This window comes from Fomitopsis serialis, assembly GCF_022376445.1.
Source record: "Fomitopsis serialis strain Sig1Antser10 chromosome Unknown B0H18scaffold_51, whole genome shotgun sequence".
In the NCBI taxonomy this organism is placed as follows: domain Eukaryota; kingdom Fungi; phylum Basidiomycota; class Agaricomycetes; order Polyporales; family Fomitopsidaceae; genus Fomitopsis; species Fomitopsis serialis.
Window position 1 is genome coordinate 186,183 of NW_025955011.1, and position 19,332 is coordinate 205,514.

A 19,332-nucleotide genomic window follows, 5' to 3' on the forward strand; every position below is an offset into this window, starting at 1 on the left:
TTACGATATATGCCATTAAGGGCTTGACCGGCGGGGGGCCTTCATTGTGTTCGGCATCCTCCTGTAGACCCTGTATATCTACTGGTGCGTATGCACCTTAGAAAGAGTGTCTTTAACGTCACCTGTATTCTGCACAGTACCAGGTGTGCACCCTGCTCGTTCCCGGATCCTGACGTGACAGGATGCTTCATATACCTGCTAATGAGACGTTTTGAACGAGTACGTGGCGATGTTATTTGGATCTGGAGAAACTAACATGCTCGTATTGAAACAGTTGTGCGTGTTCATCACAATCTGACTTCGACGATGCATTAACATGAGCGCACGTGAACGTCACAGTGGGTAACATTGCCACAGCGACATCGGCAATTGGGAACGGGCTCGTGCTGGCCGTTACGTGGCGGCGAACATATAAGACCAAGAAATGGCTGATCGTGCCGACGTCAGCGCATCAGTGTCAACCTTGCTACTCAGAGATGGTACATCAACTCGTTTGTTTCATGCATTGTCAAGTTCTGATAGACACGATTGATCTCCTCAGGAAGTTTGTATTTCGGGTATGCCGAGCTACAGGCGGGCATGAGAGCACATCTAGTAATGCTGACGCCTATCTGTTTACAGTGCAATGTTACTGCTCAATATTTCCAGCACTGTGTTGAGTCTCGTGCCCTCCACGATGGTGCGTATCATCTCCTCGGGCTTGCGACGATCACTAAGGCTTCACCTGCAGTGGTTCTCGGGGTTGACTGACATAATTTGACGTGAGTCACGCGTCATCGAAACGGCTCACAAGCTCACGCATATATCCCCTTTACCCGAAACCTCTAACTAGCCTCCAGACGGTCATACAGACCCGCTTCCTCCTCAATCTGCGCGAAGCGGCCTGGTTCCCGATATACCATCACGTGCTTCTGAGATGTCCGACGCCCAATTTCAGAGAGCGTTTGGCTGCATCGGAGGCTCGATTGAGTACGAACAAGATAAAGAGGCAGAAGAAACAATGGGATCGATCAAGAGGACGATGTGGAGCAGCAGACACGAGCCCTACAGGAAGAACACGAATCACGGAGTTCGATACTAGCGTACAGGAGATTCCGCGAGACACAGGAGAAGTCGTGCCAGTGGATGTGTAGCAATAGACTGCTGGATGCTCGGGTAGAGGATGTCAACCAATGGCGCTGCGTATTTGTGAGACGTGCCGGTCTAGCAACATGAGGGAACGATCGCCCGCTCTTTCCGTAGGGCAACGTACTCCATTACAACATGATCAATCGTAAGGTACAACAACGGGGACTAACAGTCTCAAAGTCCGGGATTATCCCTATGTTTAGCACGCCTTTCAGGACTACCCTTCACAGGGATCAACACTTTTAGACCTGCGCTAGCAGAACGAGACAGTGTAGTCGGTGCCCGTCGGGCAGGAGCTCGTCATGCCGCAGCCGTCACCCTCGTCCTGAGCGGTACAAGCCTGGGCGCCGGTAGTGCCTACACGCAAAGGCAGAGTTAGAGTTCAATCGTTCAGACGAGGGAAATCAGCATGCAACGTACATCCAGTCCCAGGAGTGATCGTCACCGCCACGTTGAATCCATCCGTCGTGCTTGGGTTAAAGAAGTCCAAGCTTTCCCAGCTACACACAGCACGTAGTCAGCACCCGAGCCCCTCTCCGTTGCCTTTCCCAGACTCACCTGTTGATGGTGAACTGCGCGAGCGTAACACCACTGCCGCAGGCGCAGTGCAGTTCTCGCCGCCGGAGCAACCGCCGGTCTGGCAGTTGCCCGATGCGTCGCAGCCCGTGCGGCCCCAGATACGCCCGCCTGAAGTCCACGCCGAGTCGAGCGAGACGGATGAAGAGCTCCTGCAGCGACGGCGAACCCGCCGGTGTAGGAACCGTCGGAGGCAGTCGCAGCGGGGTAGAAGCCCGGGTCGACTTCGTAGCCACAGTTGTTCGTCACAGTGACAGTCGTCCTACAGGTATTCCAATCTGAGTCAGCTGCGAGGACGCGAACTGGCTGGGTTGGGGTGCACTTACGCAGACGCGATAGCAGCAAGAGCAGCGAGGACAGCGGATGTGCGACAAACATCGTGGAATGAGTAGCGAGGAGCGGAGGTGGTCAGACGAAGAATGCGAAGCGGATGAGATGGCCTAGTCGACACTCACCGTCGTCTCCCTCTCTTATATACACCAAAGACCAGCGCGCCACCACATCATGGCGTACGGTCGCCGCACCAGCCACACGCGGTGTTCTCTGGGGCTCCGCATGTAGGTATATCAGCGGCGTTGGACAGCCTTGGCGGGCACTGTGCCAGTGGGTGCACACAGCTTCTGCGGCGAGTGTATGTAAACACCCTGCCCGACGCAGACAATGTTGCACTGCAGCCTGGCGGGTTGCTGACGGGTGCGATTTAATGAGATCATCCACGGCGAGTTATGACCGACACCATGGTGATACCCTTCTCCCTGGGAGCCCACATTCCTTGGTCGTGGCATTGATAGCACTGTGCTGCACGAGCGAAGCTGAGCATACGAATGCAACGCTGCGCATGCGGCATACGTTGAAATGCATGTATCATCCGAAGAAAGCAGAGACGACCAGCGCAAGAACAGCCGCGCAATAGGACTCGTAACGTACACACGTGGTGATGGTAACAAACGGTACCGATACGGTCAGGTGATCGCGTTGATGCACGACGCGACTGTGTTAAACCGAGGTTCAACCAACAACCTGGCATGTGGGTGGACTGTGGACATGGTCACCATACCCTTCGATACACGACGTGACGTGGCAAACAAGACATTCGATGGAGGTAGTGTTCCTCGCGCTGAAAGGCCCGTCGGATGAAGCACTGCGGATTCAGGTCTAAGTACTTCCCGGGACCTTGAGAGCTAAATCAGGACGGTCGTTTAGCGTGTCAAACTATGACAATTGACGCAATGATGGGAGTTCTTCATATCGTCGCTGCAAGTGAGCTCGGTTTCGGGAGACCACTGCGGTAAGGCTCAGAAAAGAAACAACGCCCTAACTTCGGAGGTGGGCGCGTGTGTGGATCCATCTGTTCTCACGCCCGAGTCGTCCATTCGAGTCGCTGGTCGGTTATCCACGTTGCATGTCAGAATAAAACTATCGCGATGCTTGCGGGCGTTGTATGCACAGTAGAGAGTTTGGAAACAACTGTTGAAGTTGAATTGAACGGTGGAGGTGGAGCTGAGGTCTGGTGGTGGTGGGGCTCCGTGGGCTGGTCGAGAGTGGACCGATGACGGCGTGACACTCCTACATTCATGGCAATTCGCTCACGACACGCTCGAGGCGGCGGCGCCCGGTCACGCCCACCGCAGACTGACAGAGTCGGTGCGAGCGTGGTCTGTGGGCGGAACTCACAGGCTGCCAAACTCTCTAGTAAGGCGGTGGCGGAATCGAGCGTCGAGTCGGCCACATACTTCGCGCTAATAAGTATCGTCATCGGATGACAATGGAATGACGATTATTTCCACAACTGATTCTCAGCGCTCATCTCTGGCGGACAAGGTCATAGACGACGGGTACCATACTGGTAGCCTGCCCAGTCCCATGTAAGCAGCCCCTTGTCTGGATGTTCATGCCGACCGTCCCAGTCAATGTCATTATTTGCAGCTCGCCCCTCTGCCCTTCCTCACTGCACCGTTGTTGAATGGAGACAAGGTGTTGACGAGGTCATTGCATGCGGTAACAATGTTGTGAGCGAGAACGATGCTCGAGGTATCGGTATCCAAAGGCGACGGTACCCAGGCCGCGCACCTGCCAGGCCAGACGCGCAGCACGGCCCTTGATACAGAATGGTATTGAGCAGAAGCTGTTGCGAGTCTGCGACGCTGGCCCCTCGGAGGCGGGTTGGTGATCAGTTGGAGAGGATACCATCGTCAGCGCGCGCCCGACTAGGTGCGCTTAGCGATCCCATTCCGTCCTTGTTGCCTGATCCTCGCGCATCTCGCTGCAGACGTCTACGCCTTCTGCGCCTCTTGCATCCTCAGGAACGACGGTGGTGCACGCGTCCCGGTTCACGGGCCGTGATTCGTCGTCGATGTCGCGTGCGCACTTTGCGAGGGATGTCTCCACTGCTGAGTATCTGCACCAAGCATCGATATCAAACATTCATGGGGCTGCAGGGTTACGAGAGTTCGTCAAGCGCACGATACAACGATGTCCGAGCCTCATGTTGATGATGCAGTTGGAGGGCCAGCGTAGCACAGCTACAAACGAATCGTGCAAGGTGCCAAAGATCCAGATGTGTGTCGTATCATGGGGAGGTACTGGTGGAATGGCATCAATAACCAAGGAGGGAGGACTCCGGGAGAGCATGAGTTGGATGCGCCGAATGAAAACTAGAGTGAACGACCAAGCGTCAGGGACAACTCGAACATACTGGCATGCCGTGAGAAGGGTTACTCCGGCGAAGTGTTGATGCGTCGCCACGTTAGTGGCATGCGATCTTGAGGTGCTCGCGACGACCGCTGGCTGCGCCTGGCTGCACCGGCCGCGTTGAACGCGTTATCCGAGCACTAAGAACAACAGGTCAGCACTGCGTGGCGAGCATCCCAAGGTCATTTGCGCCTCTTGAGCAGTAGCGCATTCCAACAGAGGACGGGGCGCTCACCATCATTTCTCGCCTAGCAGTTCGACACGCCCTTGCAAGTTCCTCACGTCTGGGCGCCTTTGAGCAGGCGGTTCGGACGTGACGAACCACACCGTCTGCGCGCGACAAAGCTGCACTGCAGTAAGGGCATCCCTTTTTGGAGCTCTTGAGATGCGCTGTTGCGATATGCTTGCACCTGCCGGTATAGACGCGCAGCACGGCCCTTGATACAGAGTGGTATTGAGCGGGAGCTGTCGCACGTCTGCAGCGCAGGCCCTCGAAGGCGGATTTGTGATCAATTGGAGAGGGTACCATTGTCAACGCGCGCCCGACTAGGTGCGCTTAGCGATCCCATCCCGTCCCTGTTGCCTGATCCTCGCGCGTCTCGCTGCAGACGTCTACGCCTTCTGCACCTCTTGCATACTCAGGAACTTCGGTGATGTACGCGCCCCGGTTCACGGCCGTGATCGCCTGCGCACTTTGCGAGGGATGTCTCCACTACCGAGTCCGCCTCGACTGCTTCAGCCATGCCCGGCCTTGCGGTAGACCGGTCAGCATACAAGCCAACTTGAGACCTCGAGACCAGCGGGTACGCGAAGTAGATAAGCTTCCTTGAAGATGCGGACCGTGTACGGCCTGGTCATTGCACGCCCACCGGGGAAGACGGCACGCATCGAGGAAGTCGACGCGGTTCGTGTGGTCCTTCGTAGCACCCTGCAGCCCCCCCCACATGCCGACAAGAACCATGACGTCCGAAGGCATCGCCGCGTGTCTTCGAGGGGTGTCGCCCGCCAGTCGGAAGGAAGATTTGGGTCGGACTCCATGCCACGCGCTTCCTGATGAGGTTGCCACGTACCGAGCACTCCGACGACGACGTGGATGGCAGGGATGAAGATTGCCCCATTCGTGTGTCGACGTCGTAATCGAAGCCGCATGTGTTGGCGGCCTCGGGCACTCCAGTCCGCGTCTTCAGCAGTCCGTCATGCGGCGACTGGCGAAGTGCGCAGGTGGCCACATTGCACTTGAGCGTGACTCTGCGTCTCCGTGAGACGGCATTTGAGGCATACGTCGTAGCGAGCGGGCCCGGTCGTGTCGGGCTGTCGTTCGCCGATTCGCGTCTGAAATGGGTGGTGAGCGGTGCTTCCAAGGGATGTAGGCAGAAGACTGACTATGAAGTATGTTCGATGCATGTACATGACGGTGGTAAGTAGCTTTTGTGCGGTGGAAGTGAGTCGAGAGGAAAGATGTTGTGTCTGCATCCGCTCGCTGTGTCCGTTATATACTAGGAGCGTCGCCTCGAGAAGGGTAGTCAGACGGGCTGTTCACGTTAGACCCCTCGGGACACTATTGTTGTCTGCTACTATGCGTCGAACCCATCTACGCCCACACCGACTGGCTATTGTGTTCTCAGCCTCGTACGCGTATCAGATTCGACGAAACTACAAAACTCACTGCTACAATACGGAGCGACCGCAGCATCATCACTGCAGACAACAGAGCTTGTATTCGATATTGTCATACAGTCCAAGATCATGTCCGAGCACGAGACAGTCCAAATGCGAGTGCAACAAACGTCCTATTGAAACAGTCCACGCGTCCATCGTCACGTTCAACAGAACGAGATAGTGTAGTTCGTGCCGGTGAGGCACGTCGAGGTGTCGCCACACCCGGTGCCCTCGCCTGCAGCCGTGCAGGACTGCGGGCCCGTCGAGCCTGCAGACAAGTCGCGTCAGCACGGCGAATCCACGACCAAACATAAGGAACACGTACATCCGGGACCGGGAGTGATCGTCACGGCGACGTTGAACCCGTCCGTCGTGCTCGGGTCGAAATAGTCCAGGCCAGCGTACCTACACGCACAGTCAGCTCTCCAGCTCCAGGCACACCACCGCGCTTATGACGCACCCGTCAAGCGTGAATTGGGCGAGCGTCGGGCCCGCAGCCGCAGGGCCCGTGCAGCTCTCCCCGCCGGGGCACTCGCCCGTCGAGCAGTTGCCGTCGGCGTCGCACCCCGTGCGGCCCCAGATGCGCCCGGAGTAGGTCGGGTCGAGCGTTACGTCGGCGGAAAAGCTTGCATGGAGCGGGAAGCCACCGGTAGACGAGCCGTCGGAGGCGGTCGCGGCGGGGTAGAACGCGGGGTCGACTTCGTACACGCAATTGTTAGTGAGCGTGATGGTGGTCCTGCGAGAGGCAGAGGGTCAACCGCGAGTGAGGTACGATGCTTGGGCTGCACTTACTGAGCGTATGCGGTCGCTGCGAGGGCGCCGAGGACGAGGACGGTGTGGGCGAACATGGTAGAGGTGTAGGCTGGATGTGGTGGGTCGAGGATGTAATGAGTAGGAGATCCTGGCTTGAAGGCTCTCGATGCTGCTCACCTTATTTATAGCTCCTCCCCTCGAGCCCATCCGACGTAGCGCATCGTCAGATGGCATGCCCTCGCCGCGGTGCGCCCGGAGCTGTCAATGCGTGAGGTCATACTGAGAGCATTTATTGCGTAGGCGCAGGGCATTGCAAGGGATTGTCAGGTAATTCGGATTCCAGAGCGTGCGGGATGCCATGGGCCCCGCGTTCGTTACGAGATTCGCACTGCATGCGCGGTCTGGAGGCCCCGCTCTCGGCGGTCTTGTGAGCGGTCACGGACGCCTGGGAGACAGCGTGGATCATCGACGGCCATACGTCCCCGTAGCCAGAGCGTCTTTCAGTCAGGGACGAATCCAGACGAATTCGAGCGGCTGTCTCGGGAAGTGGAGGCCAGAGAAAGTCGAACGTGCATGCGCACGGACTCGGAGACGATGGACGACGTCGACCGCTGTAAGTATGAGGCCCACTCAAACAAAATAGACGCCTGAGGTACGGTATGTTTCCGGTCACGTGTGAAACACGTACGGTACGTACCAGTACGTACCGGTACATCAGCAAGCGTTTGACTTTGTACTGAGCTTCCTTTCTCGCGTTCTCTCCTTTCCTCCGACTCGGAGTCCCAGGCCACATTCTCACTGCTCTAGCGGACACCTGATTTCACCGTTCAGAGCTCAATTGACATCGAAGTGCGGAGACTCGTCATGAAGCTTAATGGCTAATATAGAGTGGCACTCAAGTCGGCACTAGTGGCGGGCCTAGGCAAGTCTGGAGACTCGCGACGCTAGCACGAGCGTTGACATGGACAGCTGCCGCTGGCTTCCTGCATCGTCTGCGCCCACCTTTCGATGGAAAGCAATACTCGGAATACCGCCTCGGGAGAACCGGACGGCGTCCCGTTACCACTGTGGCAAGGAAACGCAGAACTGGCGTGGCGGCACTGTTCGAATGAGGGCTCTCGAGGTCATCGTGTTGCGTCATGATTCGCTCCGCACGTCGCATAAAGACGACAGTATCCTCAGGCTGTGATCCTCCATTCCGGGTGAGTTACTCCACCGAGCCTGGGTGACCTGTGCTCTAACTGCTTGAACTGGCTGAAGGCCACCTTCCGCTCGTTAGACGAGTCGTAGTATTGCATGTACGATGCAGAGCAGCTATGTCTGCGGTCACAGGCTGGCGCAACAGCGACGCGCTCAGAGTCCGAAAGACCGCACATTTTGGCAGACCAGATCCGAAACGCCCCATGCGCATCAGTTCTTCAGTTCTCGCGTCTCTATGCACCCTCCGAATACTGAGCGGTTCACCGTCGGGATGAAGGACAGTCCGGTGTGGCAAGGTGTGGGTGTTCAGCGTAATCCCTACACGTGCGATGTCCATGCTCCACCCAGCACTAGCGGCGCCTTAGCGGACACCGCTCGTTTTATAAAGAAATACTCGGAAAGTCACTGTCTTGTTTACATATTCCGACTTGTTCCGATCGGTGCCTTTGACAGCAATATTGACTAAACAGTCTTAAAATTGAACCCGTTGACCTCCGATGAACACAGAGCATGCGTCTACACGATACTGGGACCCGGAACTAATGGCAGGACGGTAGCGCGGCGGGGAATGATAATGTGGCTAAATCGGCGAGTTGAAACTTGAGCCTGTCAATGACGAGCGCGCAAGTATACCCAATGCTTTGTATTCCTCTGGTTGGCGTCCAAGCCAAGGTGAGTGCAAACTGTGCCCTCAACCTTCCCGGCCAATCCTCGAGGGATGCAATCACCGTCCGACAGCGGGGCAGACGCAACTCTCGCGTCTCGTCGCTCAGATAGTACATTGTGAGTTGTCCACTTGGTCTTTCACGAGCTGGAGTTCCTCAAGTGTACTTCGCCACTATATCGTATCACTCGTTCGGGAGGAATTTTACATCGCCGCTACGTCAGTTGCTCTACAGCAGCAGTGCCCTTGGTGGACTCACCGCTCGTCCACTGACAGAAGTCAAATAATCCGTTGAGTCGTCCTCCCGTATTCCTCTGCGATGTACCTCTTGATTCGCGCCACCGCAGCGTCCGGCCCACATGTACAGCCCTTTGGCGGGGTGGAGTCCCCGCATACGTCCTCGAAAACATCCGGCACCCACGGATTCAGCTCGCGAGCCGCCCATACTTCCGTCTACCGCTCGACCACATATGCACGTTGGTCTGCGCGGCGCGCGTTCGCGGACGAACCAGACCTAATCGGTCATCGCGCCCGCCCGACATTTGCAAACGTGCTGCCAACATACGTCGCGTTGGTCCCCTCTACGCCTCGTCAGGTGCACAGAGGGCGGCAGATACATGCCTTCTCTGTGTGGCGGACGCGCCTGTCAGTAGCGTGAGGCGCTGCTGTTTGGGAGTATAAGACAGTCAACTTTCTGGCGAGGTCCAGCAAGCCTTCAGCTTACCAGAAGACGACAAGCACTGAGCCAGACAGGCCATCAACGACATGTTCGGAATCGCCACTGTCATCCTCGGTGTCTTCACCGCCCTCTCCTCCGCGTAGGTTGCCGTTCTCGCCACCACAGTATCCATTGGCTGACGTCCCGCTTGCCCCACAGCTCGTTCGTGACCCTCAACAACAACTGTGAATTCCAGGTCGACGCGGCGTTCTACCCCACCGTCGAGTTCAACCAGACCCAGACGGGCGGGTTCGCGCTGAACTCCACGCACCCCTCCGCGACGGTGCTCCTCGCGAACGACTACGACGGCCAGATCTGGGGCCGCACGGGCTGCGACGCGAACGGCAACTGCGCCACTGGCCAATGCCCCGGCGGCGAGAGCTGCACGGGCCCGACGTCGGGGACGGCGACGATCGCGCAGTTCGCCCTCAACGTGTGAGCGCGCTATGTCTTCCATGTCAATTGCGCAGCTGATAGTGAGAGGTGCAGGACGAACGGACAGGACTCGTTCGGTGTGAGTGAAGTCGACGGGTATAATATCCCGGTGACTATCACGCCCGGCCCAGGATGTAAGCATCTAGCTTTTGAATCCGGGACGGTTCCTGACAGCGATTAATATGTGAATAGGCTCGGTCGCGGCTGTGGACTGCACCGGTCCGGACGGCGAGGGTAATGGCTGCGGCCAAACCTTCCAATGCACTACGACCACGGCGTACACCTTGACGTTCTGCTAGACCGGCAATGAGCGAGAGTGGTCGAGGGGTGCTCCCGCATGAGCGCGAAGCCGAGAGTACCTCCTCAGATGCTATCGAGACATTTCTACATAGCTGTGTATTCCATGTTGTACTAGTGACATCGGACACAACGCACTTGCCAGAAGTACTCGCTGTGATGACTCTGCTGATTTGACAGGTCCATGCTGTGTAGCAGGGAACGTCTGAGACATTGTGCACGTATGTAGACAGCATAACCGTAACAACTGAAATTACGCCGCCCTATGAATTCGGTCGACGAGATGCTTCCATGTGCCACCGTGAAAATACGGCGGAATCATGACAGTAGCACCTACTCGTCAGCAACTACTACGATCTTCTTCCCTTTGTTCCTCCCCATCTGCACGTCCAGCATCGCTTCACCTACGCTCTCCAGTCCGAAGCTAACGTCTTCGGTGTACTTGATCTTCCCCTCCTGCACCATCCGCGGGACTTCCTCGTAGAACCGTTCCGCATACTTGTCGTGGAAGTCCATGACGGTGAACCCATACAGTGTGAGGCTCTTGGCGAAGATGAGCGGAAGGTTCTTGACGGTGTAGCTGTTCGCGTTGTTGTATGCGGAGATCATGCCGCATTCCTGTCACCACGGAGCAGATAAGCAGGCGGCAGCGGGAAATAAGACATGAGACTGACAATGAAACGTGCGTGCCATGCTGCGGCCTCGAGAGCGGCATCAAAGCTTTCCCCGCCAACATTATCCCAGTATCTGCGTAATACCCGATCTGTCAGCGTTAGGAGGACTGCGTTCAGCTCCTAACGTACATGTCGATGGGACCCTCCTTCAGCAGCACATCGAGTGTCTTCTCAGTTTTGTAATTGAACGCCACGTCGGTCCCATTGGATTTCAAGAAATCAACCTTTTCTTCGGAGCCGGCGGATGCGATCACCTTGCACCCTGCTTGTTTCGCGAGCTGAATGACAGTCCTTGAGTCATAACATGAGCGGAGGATGATCCGGAGTGTTCGAGTGACCGCTTACGAGCCGACTGGGCCTGCGCCGGCGGTGACGAATACAACATCACCCTTGGGTCGGTGCGCAATAAATATACCCTACACGTGTCCGTTGAACAAAAAATCGTACCTGCTTAGGCTTTGCGAATTCTACCCAGCCATGGTGCGCCGTGTGGCCTGTTCGTTGTGTCAGTGCACTGTCATCCATGGAAGCCTCCATCTGATTGGGGCCTGGTACTGACCGGCTAGACCGCAGACACCAACGTACACAGACCACGGCAGGCCTCCCTCGTTCTTGAGTACTCGTGCTCTGCGCAATTCGGAGATTTCTCTGAACGTGACGTATTCTTGAAATGCTGAGGGTATTGCTGTGAGCGCCGGTCCATCCGCGTGGACATTTGTGCGAGATCGACTGACGATAGAAACCATAGACATGGTCTCCAGCTTTGACTTGATCGTTTTCGGAACGGAGCACAACGCCTACTCCGAAGTTGTCCATCCTTCGAAAACACGGCGTCAGTACTAGACGCTGAACTGAGTGAAGGGCTGATGAACGCGCTCACGGTGCTCCGATCTTAAACGCCATCTGGCAGAGCATCAGCATATATGCACTCGCGCTTGAATAAACAACGTACAGAGTAGCTCTTGATACTGGGGTCGCGCATTCTTCCGCGTAGGTACGGATCAATTGAGAGAACGAGTACCTTGATCAAGAATCTGCCATTGAGAGACACATTGTCGACGTCGATGAGCTGTGAGTCGTCATAGACCATAGTCTTCCCGGGTTCTGGGTAACCTACGCAGTACGATATGAGCGCAACTATCGAAGCAGAGGCAGTTGGTGAGTCCAGATGCTTACCTGAGGGTATCTCATTGAAGAGCACGCGTCCATTCCGGATGGGAGCCATTGGTGTAACCGCTTATGCAGACATGCCTATCTCCCACCCCTTTTATATATCCGCAAGCTCGAGAGCAACAATGCATCGCTGTAGGTACCAGGTCTCAGGCCTCAGGCCTCAGCGGCGAGCTATACCGAGTGATGCCCGAGGCTCTCAGACGTGTTTCCGTAAGGCGCTTCATGGATGCAACGAACTGACCTCCTCCTACGAATCGCACGGCCCAGGTACAGCTCACATACGCGCTGCCTCAGCCGCGCGAGGCGGTACGAAGCACAATGGCATAATGCATTCGCGTCGAACAAAGGTGGGCCTCGGTCGAATGACCGAAGACTGCCCGTGCGCGCTATAGTATACAACTTGATTTGCGGTCTTTTTACGTGAAGTTTAACTCCTGCGGGACAGCACGACTACTTGCCAGACTCACATACTGATTACGAGACCCGCTTCACTTCTCCGCGACCAGGATGACCTTCTTCCCCTTGTTCCTGCCCTTCTGTACCTCCAGAATGGCTTCGCCCGCGCTCTCCAAGCCCCTGCTCACGTCCTCATTGAACTTGAGCTTCCCTTCCTTGACCATCGCCGGGACCTCGTCATAGAACCGGTCGACGTACTTGGCGTGCAGATGCGAGAGGGTGAAGCCGTACAGCGTCAGGCTCTTCGAGAAGATCTGGGACAGGTTCTTGACGGGGTAGTCGTTCTCGCTGTTGTACGAGGAGATCATGCCGCACATCTGTTCAGAGTAGTATGAAACAATGAGACTGGAATATGATGAACGGATGGACGCACGATGAACCGCGCATGCCACGCAGCTGCCTCGAGCGCGGCTTCCAGGCTCTCGCCGCCGATGTTGTCCCAGTATCTATGACGATCGGTTTGAATGCTTAGGCAACCGCACCGACAGTATGGGTGCGCACATATTGATCGGGCCCTCTCTCTGCAATATGTCGAGCGTCTTCTCTGTCTTGTAGTTGAACGCGACATCGGTACCGATGGATTTGAGGAAAGCGATCTTCTCCTCGGATCCCGCTGAAGCGATCACTTTGCAGCCCACTTGCTTCGCGAGCTGGATGACGGTCCTGCGCAACACACAGAGGATCAGTACTCGCTTCTTCTTGAGCTCATGACTTACGATCCGACGGGCCCCGCACCGGCAGTGACAAACACGACATCATCCTGTTCAAGCGGATGTGCATGAACAACGAGTTGGCTCATCGACGGGCGAAAATACCTTCTTTGCATTTGCGAATTCGTTCCATGCATAGAATGCAGTCTGGCCTGGGTAGACCGTCAGCGGATCCGGATGTCCCAATCTGCTATTGGACAGCAGATGGAGTGCCTTGGCTTACCTGGCATCCCGCATACGCCAACATATGCCGACAAAGGTATACCTTCCTTGATCCCCAAGTCCAGGACACGCGCACGTCTCAGCTCGGACAGGTCCCTGAAGACGGAGTATTCCTGGAAGGCTTTTGGGTGCGAGTATTCAAGTGATTGTGAGGTGAAAAACGGAGATGCGACTGTACCATAGAAGCCATACAGATGCTGCCCAACTTTGACTGCCGGGTTGTCGGAGCGAACGACAAGTCCCACTCCGAAGTTGTCTAGCCTATGGGTCGATCAGAGATTCGGATCAACAACTTTGAGGCAGACACAACTCACGGTTTCCCCAGGATGAAGGGCAACTGGCACGGTTTCAAGAATTCGAACTTTGGAGATCATGCGGGCTGCTTACCGAATAGCTCTTGATAGACGGGTCGCGCATCCTTCCTCTCATCCAAGGATCGATCGAGAGGACAAGGATCTTCATGAGGAAACCCCCGTTTAATGGGACGGTATCGAGATCGATCGTCTGGGAGGCATCGTAGACGACGGTCTTTCCGGGCTCTGGATACCCTACATGCACACAGAGGTTACACACATGTATGGGTGTTGCGATTCGAAAAACGTACCTGATGGGAATCTCGTTGAAGATCACACACGCGTTGTGGACAGGAGCCATGGTAGAAATAGCGACAGAGTTCTGGCGCGCTGGCACATGGCCTCAGGCTTTTATGCTTCATCGGTCGAGTGAGTCACGGTGTCTGCGCTAATGTGGTCCTATAGATTGACGTCGAGAAGCGCGGAGATGACAGCCTGCGGACACTGGACAGTGGGCTGCGGAACGACCTGGTAATCTGGTGGCAATCATCATTCAACTGTGAACGTGTGACTGCGACTTGCAAAGACGGTTGCAGCGAGCAGTACTGGCCAGGGAACGGCTCGGGCGGTCGTAGTGCAGTTGACGGTGTTGGGATGGTGTGGAGGTACGGGACAGGTTGGCGCGAGGTGTCTGAGCAAAATGTAGACGAGTGATCTACTCATGATCCGAGGACTGGTGGGAAGTCGCTCGTGATTCTTCTGCTTCCCTTGGGATCATCACAAGTGACATCGACAAGTAGACATATAGATGGCCGATTTATAGAAACATCCGCACGAGATTCGGGGAGCAATAGATGTCCGGTGGAGGAGGTGGTTCAGTGCGGGCCGCAGTACTCAGCCGCATAGGCGTTGTAGGCAACTGTCAGGACATGTACGTCTGTCGCAATTGTGGAATAAGAAGTACTCAGATGTGATGGAGGAGGGCAACCCCGTCTTCGACGTCGACGGCCTCGCGACCTTGCGGCAGATCTCATGCAGGCCCCACCGGCAAAGGCCGGCCCGTAGCGTGACGTTGATACTGAACGCCAGTTACTTACTGCTCCTTCTGTCAATTCAGTCACAAGTACGCCATGGCCGGCATTGCAAGCATATCATAAGTGTACTGAGTCAGTCTTGTTCTGCGACAACCTCAAGCTATCTCTTTTGCCATCTTGTTTGCAGAAAACAGCAAAACTACATCAGGCTACTCCGTGCTGCAAGCTAGTAGAAAGCTCCCGCAAATGGGGTGCTCATGCAGGACCACGACGTCGCGGCCCCTCAGGCCTCAGGCCTCAGCGGCGAGCTATGCCGAGTGATGCCTAAGGCTCCCCGACGTGTTTCCGTGAGGCGCTTCGTGGATGCGACGAACTGACCTCCTCCTACGAATCGCATGGCCCAGGTATAACTCACATACGCGCTGTCTCAGCCGTGCGAGGCGGTACAAAGCACGATGGCATAATGATCAAACAAAGAAACGTGGGCCTCGGTCAAATGACCGGAGACTGTCCATGCGCGCTATAGTATACAGTATTACATACAAATTAAGAGACTAGCTTCACTTCTCCGCGACCAGGATGACCTTCTTCCCTTTGTTCCTGCCCTTCTGTACATCCAGAATGGCCTCGCCCGTGCTCTCCAAGCCCCTGCTCACATCCTCCGTGAACTTGATCTTCCCCTCCTTGACCATCTGCGGGACCTCGTTGTAGAATCGGTCGCTGTACTTGTCGTGCAGGGGCGAGACGGTGAAGCCGTACAGCGTGAGGCTTTTGGCGAAGATCTGGGAGAGGTTCTTGACGGGGTAGTCGTCCGCAGTATTGTACGACGTTATCATGCCGCACATCTGTAGAAGGTAGCGTAAGGTGATGCGGCTAGGGAGCGGTGCAGGGATGAGCGCACGATGAACCGCGCATGCGGCGCAGCTGCGTCTAGCGCGGCTTCTAGGCTCTCGCCGCCGACGTTGTCCCAGTATCTATGATGATCGGTTTGAATACTTAGGCAATCGCACCGACAGTATGGGTGCGCACATGTTGATCGGGCCCTCTCTCTGCAAGATGTCGAGCGTCTTCTCTGTCTTGTAGTTGAACGCGACGTCGGTACCGATGGACTTGAGGAATGCGATCTTCTCCTCGGACCCCGCCGAGGCGATCACTTTGCAGCCCGCTTGCTTCGCGAGCTGAATGACGGTCCTGGGGCAGCGTACGGATCAACATTGGTCTTATGCGGAGACTGCAACTTACGATCCGACGGGTCCCGCACCAGCAGTGACGAACACAACATCATCCTGCCCAAGCGGCGAGTGCCCATGAACAACTTTGAGTCGGCCGACCAACGGACGAGATCACCTTCTTGACACTTGCGAATTCATTCCATGCGTAGAATGCAGTCTGACCTGTGCAGACCGTCAGCGGACCCGGATGCTTCAATGTACGTGCCGCTGCGAAACAACAGATGGAGCGCGCTGGCTTACCTGGCATCCCGCATACGCCGACATATACCGACCAAGGTAGATCTTCCCTGTTCTCCAAGACACGCGCACGTCTTAACTCGGACAGGTCCTTGAAGACGGAGTATTCCTGGAAGGCTGTGCAGCGCGGGTATTCAAGTGGTTATCGGCTGAGAAAAGGGGACACGACTCTACCGTAGAAGCCATACAGATGCTGCCCAACTTTGACTGACGGGTTCTCAGAGCGAACGACAAGCCCCACTCCGAAGTTATCTAGCCTGCAGGTAGATCAGAGCCTCGAATCAACATTCTCGATGCAGATACAACTCACGGTTTCCCCAAGTCGAAGGCTGGCTGGCGCGGCCCTCAGGAACTCGAACTGCGGTACCTTGATGACATGACTGCTTACCGTATAGCTCGTGATAGATGGATCCCGCATCCTCCCTCTCATGTAAGGATCGATCGAGAGGACGCGGACCTTCACGAGGAAGCCCCCATCCAGAGGACGGTATCGGGATCGATGGTTTGAGAGGAATCGTAAACGACGGTCTTTCCAGGCTCAGGATACCCTATACGTATACATGGATTGTAGACGCGTAGAGTTAGAGGCATTGCGATTCGAAACACTCACCTAGTGGGATCTCGTTGAAGATGATGCACGCGTTGCGGACGGGAGCCATGGTAGAACTTGCTCACTGGCAACTTGCTGGCAACAGAGCTCTAGCACGCATGGCCTCAGCCTCTTATGAGGGCTTCACGAGTTCGAACAGGTCACGGTGTCCAGACTCCACGATGGCGTATCTTATCTGTCGCTGGGCGAGTCGCGAGACGCCGAGACCTACTGCCAGCGGTAAGTTGCCGGCGCCGATCGCGAGAGCGTCAACGATACTTAGGCTTGTGCCAGCATTGACCGGGACCCCATGGAATGACGTCAGGGCTGGAAGCGCGGTCCACTGGCAGATGTGACGGCATACAAGGCATTGCAAGCATATTCGTAACGGTACTCAGTCTTATTCTGCGACAACCCTGAGTCCAACTTATATGCTCGTTTGTAAAAAACATCAACACTACATGAGTATACGTATAGACTATGTCCGTGTGGAAGAGAGAGAACCAGAATCTCGCAATAGGGTTCTCAGGCAGGACGACGTCGCGGGCGACCTAGAGCTGCTCGTCGGACGCTCCCTCCTGGAAGCGCTTCTTCTAGATCCACTGGTGGTCTCGGACGGCACTTCCGGTGATGCCGTAGAAGAGCATCGTGACGAGATAATCTCTTTCCGCAGTTGGTGCAGAGATGCTTCTTCTCGCCATTCATGCATGCCGAAGTATCCGCGTGCCTTCTCAGGTCTCCTGGGCGTACGAAGGTCTTCCGACAGCGCTTGCATTCGGAGAGTGCACGTCCAGTCACTGAGCTGCTGCTTGTGCGGGACCTCTTCGCTGGGCGGTCATAATCTTCATCGTCGTAGTCTTCATCCACCTCGTACTCACCGTCTGCATCTTCGTTAGATCCGCTGTCATTATCATGGTATTCGCGGCAGACTTCGAACTCGCCGTCCGTATCAATCGCGGCAGGTTCGTCATGATCGCTGCCTGTGGGGTCCTCATCGTGGCTGGAATCTGCGTTGTGATCGTGATGCGAGTGGCAAGACTCTGGATGAACCGCGGGAGGGTGCTCCGTCTCTTCCTTCGGTCCACGACGATATGATGGGAGTACCCGTCGCCCCGGTAGGGATGTAGGCTCGCGGACTTGAGGTTGAGCCGTCATGCGGCTCGAGCGTGGCTTCGGCAGCGGCTTTCGAGCACGAGATCTTGAGCGGCTCGTCTTACCCTTGGTAGACTGAGACAAGTTGGAGGGACCACGCTTCCTTTTCGTAGGCACGGCCGCTACGTCGGGCTGAGATGGCAAATCGGGGTTGCCTGAGCCACAAATGATGGTGACTCACAGGGCTCGTCAAGCGCGACGACTGTGAGGAGAGTGCCAGAGAAGAGAGATGCGTGGAGGCGTCCAGTCTGCGTCCAGTTCTCTTCCAGATTCGGGGCTGGAGGCCTTCATTGCTGGTGAGTCCGAGTCGATATCGAGGGTTATTGTGGACGGAGTGCGCAGAGGGGAAGCGGCGGTGTATACGCTACAAAGTGGGGCGTAAGACGGTGAGAGAGGGGAGAGCGTGGCGGAATCAGGGGTATACGTAGAAGATTGCAGCAGCATAGGCGATATTGTCTGCTGTTCGTGGGGTATTGTCGACGTCGGATGAAGGTCGGATGATCTGCTACTAGACAAGGGCAAGAGCGAGTCTGATGCCGAAAAGCCGGCCGAAAGCCTCTCATGTAAGGTGCTGATATCCACCGTGACGGAGCCGTTGCCATCGAGCTGTACGTCGGTCAGTCTGCATCTTTGAATCTTGTCCAGCAGAGACGTACCCGTATCTGAGGTGGCGATACACCACCGTCTCTGTGCTCGTCCAGGTCGAAGGACGGCGCCACGGCAAGTGGCACCTCCAGCTCAGAGAGCGCTACCGACGGTTCATCGAACAAAAACCAGTCGATCGATTCGTCGCCACTGGACGACGTGAGGAGGCAGTCGTCGCCCTGGGTTGAATCTGAGTTTGAGGCCGTGCGAGAGCTATCAGACGTCAACGACGGAAACGCAGCGCAGCTGCACATGCGGGTAGAATGACGAATCCGGTGCTCTACGTGCAGGAACCATTGCGCTATGCTATCTGCGTCGTCGGACCAGACGACTAGAGCTGGTACATCCCGCTAACGTCCACCCCACAGTATGAGCACTAGGCGTAGAATTCCGGTGAAGATTACTCACGATAATAGCTGCAGCTTGCGACGCCACACGGCGAGGTACTGATGCAAGTGAGTCGTAGATTGGCAGCTCGATGCCATCGCCGACATCGACAAGCGAAGCTGTGGAACCACTGCAACAGATGAGATGACGCGGCGCAAGAGCAGGAGGTTTACGGACGTGGCGGCCAAGAGAGAGTTGAGTGCGGGTGTACATGCCTTGATAGCAACCTTAGGATGCAAGTACGTCAGAAATTCCTCGAAACAAGAGTCTCTTGGATTTAAACGCAGGTTTCCGTCGTCCAGGCGGACGACTACGGCCACGTCCTCACGGTTCGCCTCTGGCGAGCAGATCTGCTGGAGGATAGTCTGCGGTGATTCATGGGCGGAAGTCATGGCGGGTGAAGAGAT

General features: G+C 55.9%; 11 protein-coding genes across 11 annotated transcripts; 1 reads left to right on the plus strand and 10 right to left on the minus strand.

Moving 5' to 3' along the window:
• Positions 1-1,233: 1,233 nt before the first annotated feature.
• Positions 1,234-2,143, minus strand: B0H18DRAFT_1016715 (thaumatin; the record flags this gene model as incomplete). The annotated part of the gene is made up of 6 exons (XM_048029286.1): positions 1,234-1,485; positions 1,549-1,628; positions 1,687-1,700; positions 1,721-1,815; positions 1,890-1,966; positions 2,031-2,143. Coding segments are annotated over 6 exons (483 nt in total), but the record flags the coding sequence as incomplete, so codon positions are not given.
• Positions 2,144-3,891: 1,748 nt separating this feature from the next.
• On the minus strand, positions 3,892-4,680 carry B0H18DRAFT_1016717 (uncharacterized protein). Its single transcript, XM_048029287.1, has 2 exons — positions 4,631-4,680; positions 3,892-4,358 (listed from the first exon to the last, which is right to left on the minus strand). Exon 2 carries the CDS (start codon positions 4,333-4,335, stop codon positions 4,129-4,131), a length of 207 nt encoding a protein of 68 aa, XP_047891590.1. The 5' UTR covers positions 4,336-4,358; positions 4,631-4,680; the 3' UTR covers positions 3,892-4,128.
• Positions 4,494-5,042, minus strand: B0H18DRAFT_502787 (uncharacterized protein). Its single transcript, XM_048038340.1, has one exon. The coding sequence runs from the start codon at positions 4,922-4,924 to the stop codon at positions 4,550-4,552; it is 375 nt and encodes a 124-aa protein (XP_047891591.1). The 5' UTR covers positions 4,925-5,042; the 3' UTR covers positions 4,494-4,549.
• Positions 5,043-6,218: 1,176 nt separating this feature from the next.
• Positions 6,219-6,789, minus strand: B0H18DRAFT_879151 (Osmotin thaumatin-like protein; the record flags this gene model as incomplete). Its single annotated transcript, XM_048040674.1, has 3 exons — positions 6,219-6,322; positions 6,380-6,459; positions 6,515-6,789. Coding segments are annotated over 3 exons (459 nt in total), but the record flags the coding sequence as incomplete, so codon positions are not given.
• Positions 6,790-7,475: 686 nt separating this feature from the next.
• B0H18DRAFT_1016739 (uncharacterized protein) lies at positions 7,476-8,384 on the minus strand. The gene is made up of 4 exons (XM_048029288.1): positions 8,151-8,384; positions 8,073-8,127; positions 7,963-7,990; positions 7,476-7,809 (listed from the first exon to the last, which is right to left on the minus strand). The coding sequence occupies exons 1-4, from the start codon at positions 8,216-8,218 to the stop codon at positions 7,703-7,705; spliced, it is 258 nt and encodes an 85-aa protein (XP_047891593.1). The 5' UTR covers positions 8,219-8,384; the 3' UTR covers positions 7,476-7,702.
• Positions 8,385-9,436: 1,052 nt separating this feature from the next.
• Positions 9,437-10,123, plus strand: B0H18DRAFT_1120747 (Osmotin thaumatin-like protein; the record flags this gene model as incomplete). Its single annotated transcript, XM_048034201.1, has 4 exons — positions 9,437-9,489; positions 9,549-9,824; positions 9,879-9,958; positions 10,017-10,123. The coding sequence occupies 4 exons, from the start codon at positions 9,437-9,439 to the stop codon at positions 10,121-10,123; spliced, it is 516 nt and encodes a 171-aa protein (XP_047891594.1).
• Positions 10,124-10,210: 87 nt separating this feature from the next.
• Positions 10,211-12,224, minus strand: B0H18DRAFT_503025 (NAD-P-binding protein). Its single transcript, XM_048038342.1, has 10 exons — positions 11,972-12,224; positions 11,748-11,908; positions 11,676-11,698; positions 11,530-11,612; positions 11,355-11,468; positions 11,243-11,289; positions 11,141-11,184; positions 10,925-11,086; positions 10,796-10,868; positions 10,211-10,739 (listed from the first exon to the last, which is right to left on the minus strand). The coding sequence occupies exons 1-10, from the start codon at positions 12,018-12,020 to the stop codon at positions 10,455-10,457; spliced, it is 1,041 nt and encodes a 346-aa protein (XP_047891595.1). The 5' UTR covers positions 12,021-12,224; the 3' UTR covers positions 10,211-10,454.
• A 21-nt stretch (positions 12,225-12,245) lies between these two features.
• Positions 12,246-14,104, minus strand: B0H18DRAFT_503093 (uncharacterized protein). The gene is made up of 10 exons (XM_048038343.1): positions 13,744-14,104; positions 13,671-13,693; positions 13,535-13,617; positions 13,358-13,477; positions 13,240-13,286; positions 13,141-13,184; positions 12,926-13,087; positions 12,798-12,870; positions 12,436-12,741; positions 12,246-12,380 (listed from the first exon to the last, which is right to left on the minus strand). Exons 1-9 carry the CDS (start codon positions 14,008-14,010, stop codon positions 12,457-12,459), a joined length of 1,104 nt encoding a protein of 367 aa, XP_047891596.1. The 5' UTR covers positions 14,011-14,104; the 3' UTR covers positions 12,246-12,380; positions 12,436-12,456.
• Positions 14,105-15,127: 1,023 nt separating this feature from the next.
• B0H18DRAFT_1183469 (uncharacterized protein) lies at positions 15,128-16,811 on the minus strand (the record flags this gene model as incomplete). The annotated part of the gene is made up of 11 exons (XM_048035990.1): positions 15,128-15,528; positions 15,585-15,657; positions 15,713-15,874; positions 15,926-15,998; positions 16,042-16,077; positions 16,156-16,269; positions 16,327-16,409; positions 16,463-16,485; positions 16,541-16,609; positions 16,639-16,700; positions 16,763-16,811. 11 exons carry the CDS (start codon positions 16,809-16,811, stop codon positions 15,244-15,246), a joined length of 1,029 nt encoding a protein of 342 aa, XP_047891597.1. The 3' UTR covers positions 15,128-15,243.
• Positions 16,812-17,154: 343 nt separating this feature from the next.
• Positions 17,155-18,174, minus strand: B0H18DRAFT_503488 (uncharacterized protein). The gene has a single exon (XM_048038345.1). The coding sequence runs from the start codon at positions 17,894-17,896 to the stop codon at positions 17,267-17,269; it is 630 nt and encodes a 209-aa protein (XP_047891598.1). The 5' UTR covers positions 17,897-18,174; the 3' UTR covers positions 17,155-17,266.
• B0H18DRAFT_1120751 (uncharacterized protein) lies at positions 18,083-19,317 on the minus strand (the record flags this gene model as incomplete). Its single annotated transcript, XM_048034202.1, has 4 exons — positions 18,083-18,499; positions 18,550-18,888; positions 18,947-19,055; positions 19,103-19,317. The coding sequence occupies 4 exons, from the start codon at positions 19,315-19,317 to the stop codon at positions 18,083-18,085; spliced, it is 1,080 nt and encodes a 359-aa protein (XP_047891599.1).
• Between the last annotated feature and the right edge of the window lie 15 nt (positions 19,318-19,332).

What these genes read in the sequence shown, in the direction of transcription:
- B0H18DRAFT_1016739 (XM_048029288.1), bottom strand. Translation starts at nt 8,218, where the DNA reads ATGCGCATGGGGCGTTTCGGATCTGGTCTGCCAAAATGTGCGGTCTTT. An exon ending in ACTCGTCTAACGAGCGGAAG is followed by an intron (nt 7,991 to 8,072) that starts GTGGCCTTCAGC and finishes GGAGGATCACAG; the next exon opens with CCTGAGGATACTGTCGTCTT. An exon ending in TACTGTCGTCTTTATGCGAC is followed by an intron (nt 7,810 to 7,962) that starts GTGCGGAGCGAA and finishes TTCCATCGAAAG; the next exon opens with GTGGGCGCAGACGATGCAGG.
- B0H18DRAFT_503488 (XM_048038345.1), bottom strand. Translation starts at nt 17,896, where the DNA reads ATGACGGCTCAACCTCAAGTCCGCGAGCCTACATCCCTACCGGGGCGA.
- B0H18DRAFT_503093 (XM_048038343.1), bottom strand. Translation starts at nt 14,010, where the DNA reads ATGGCTCCTGTCCACAACGCGTGTGTGATCTTCAACGAGATTCCCATC. An exon ending in GCATCTGTATGGCTTCTATG is followed by an intron (nt 13,478 to 13,534) that starts GTACAGTCGCAT and finishes CGCACCCAAAAG; the next exon opens with CCTTCCAGGAATACTCCGTC. An exon ending in TGGCGTATGCGGGATGCCAG is followed by an intron (nt 13,287 to 13,357) that starts GTAAGCCAAGGC and finishes CGGTCTACCCAG; the next exon opens with GCCAGACTGCATTCTATGCA.
- B0H18DRAFT_1016717 (XM_048029287.1), bottom strand. Translation starts at nt 4,335, where the DNA reads ATGCTCTCCCGGAGTCCTCCCTCCTTGGTTATTGATGCCATTCCACCA.
- B0H18DRAFT_503025 (XM_048038342.1), bottom strand. Translation starts at nt 12,020, where the DNA reads ATGGCTCCCATCCGGAATGGACGCGTGCTCTTCAATGAGATACCCTCA. An exon ending in CCATGTCTATGGTTTCTATC is followed by an intron (nt 11,469 to 11,529) that starts GTCAGTCGATCT and finishes CAATACCCTCAG; the next exon opens with CATTTCAAGAATACGTCACG. An exon ending in CATGGCACGCACGTTTCATT is followed by an intron (nt 10,740 to 10,795) that starts GTCAGTCTCATG and finishes CCGTGGTGACAG; the next exon opens with GAATGCGGCATGATCTCCGC.
- B0H18DRAFT_502787 (XM_048038340.1), bottom strand. Translation starts at nt 4,924, where the DNA reads ATGGTACCCTCTCCAATTGATCACAAATCCGCCTTCGAGGGCCTGCGC.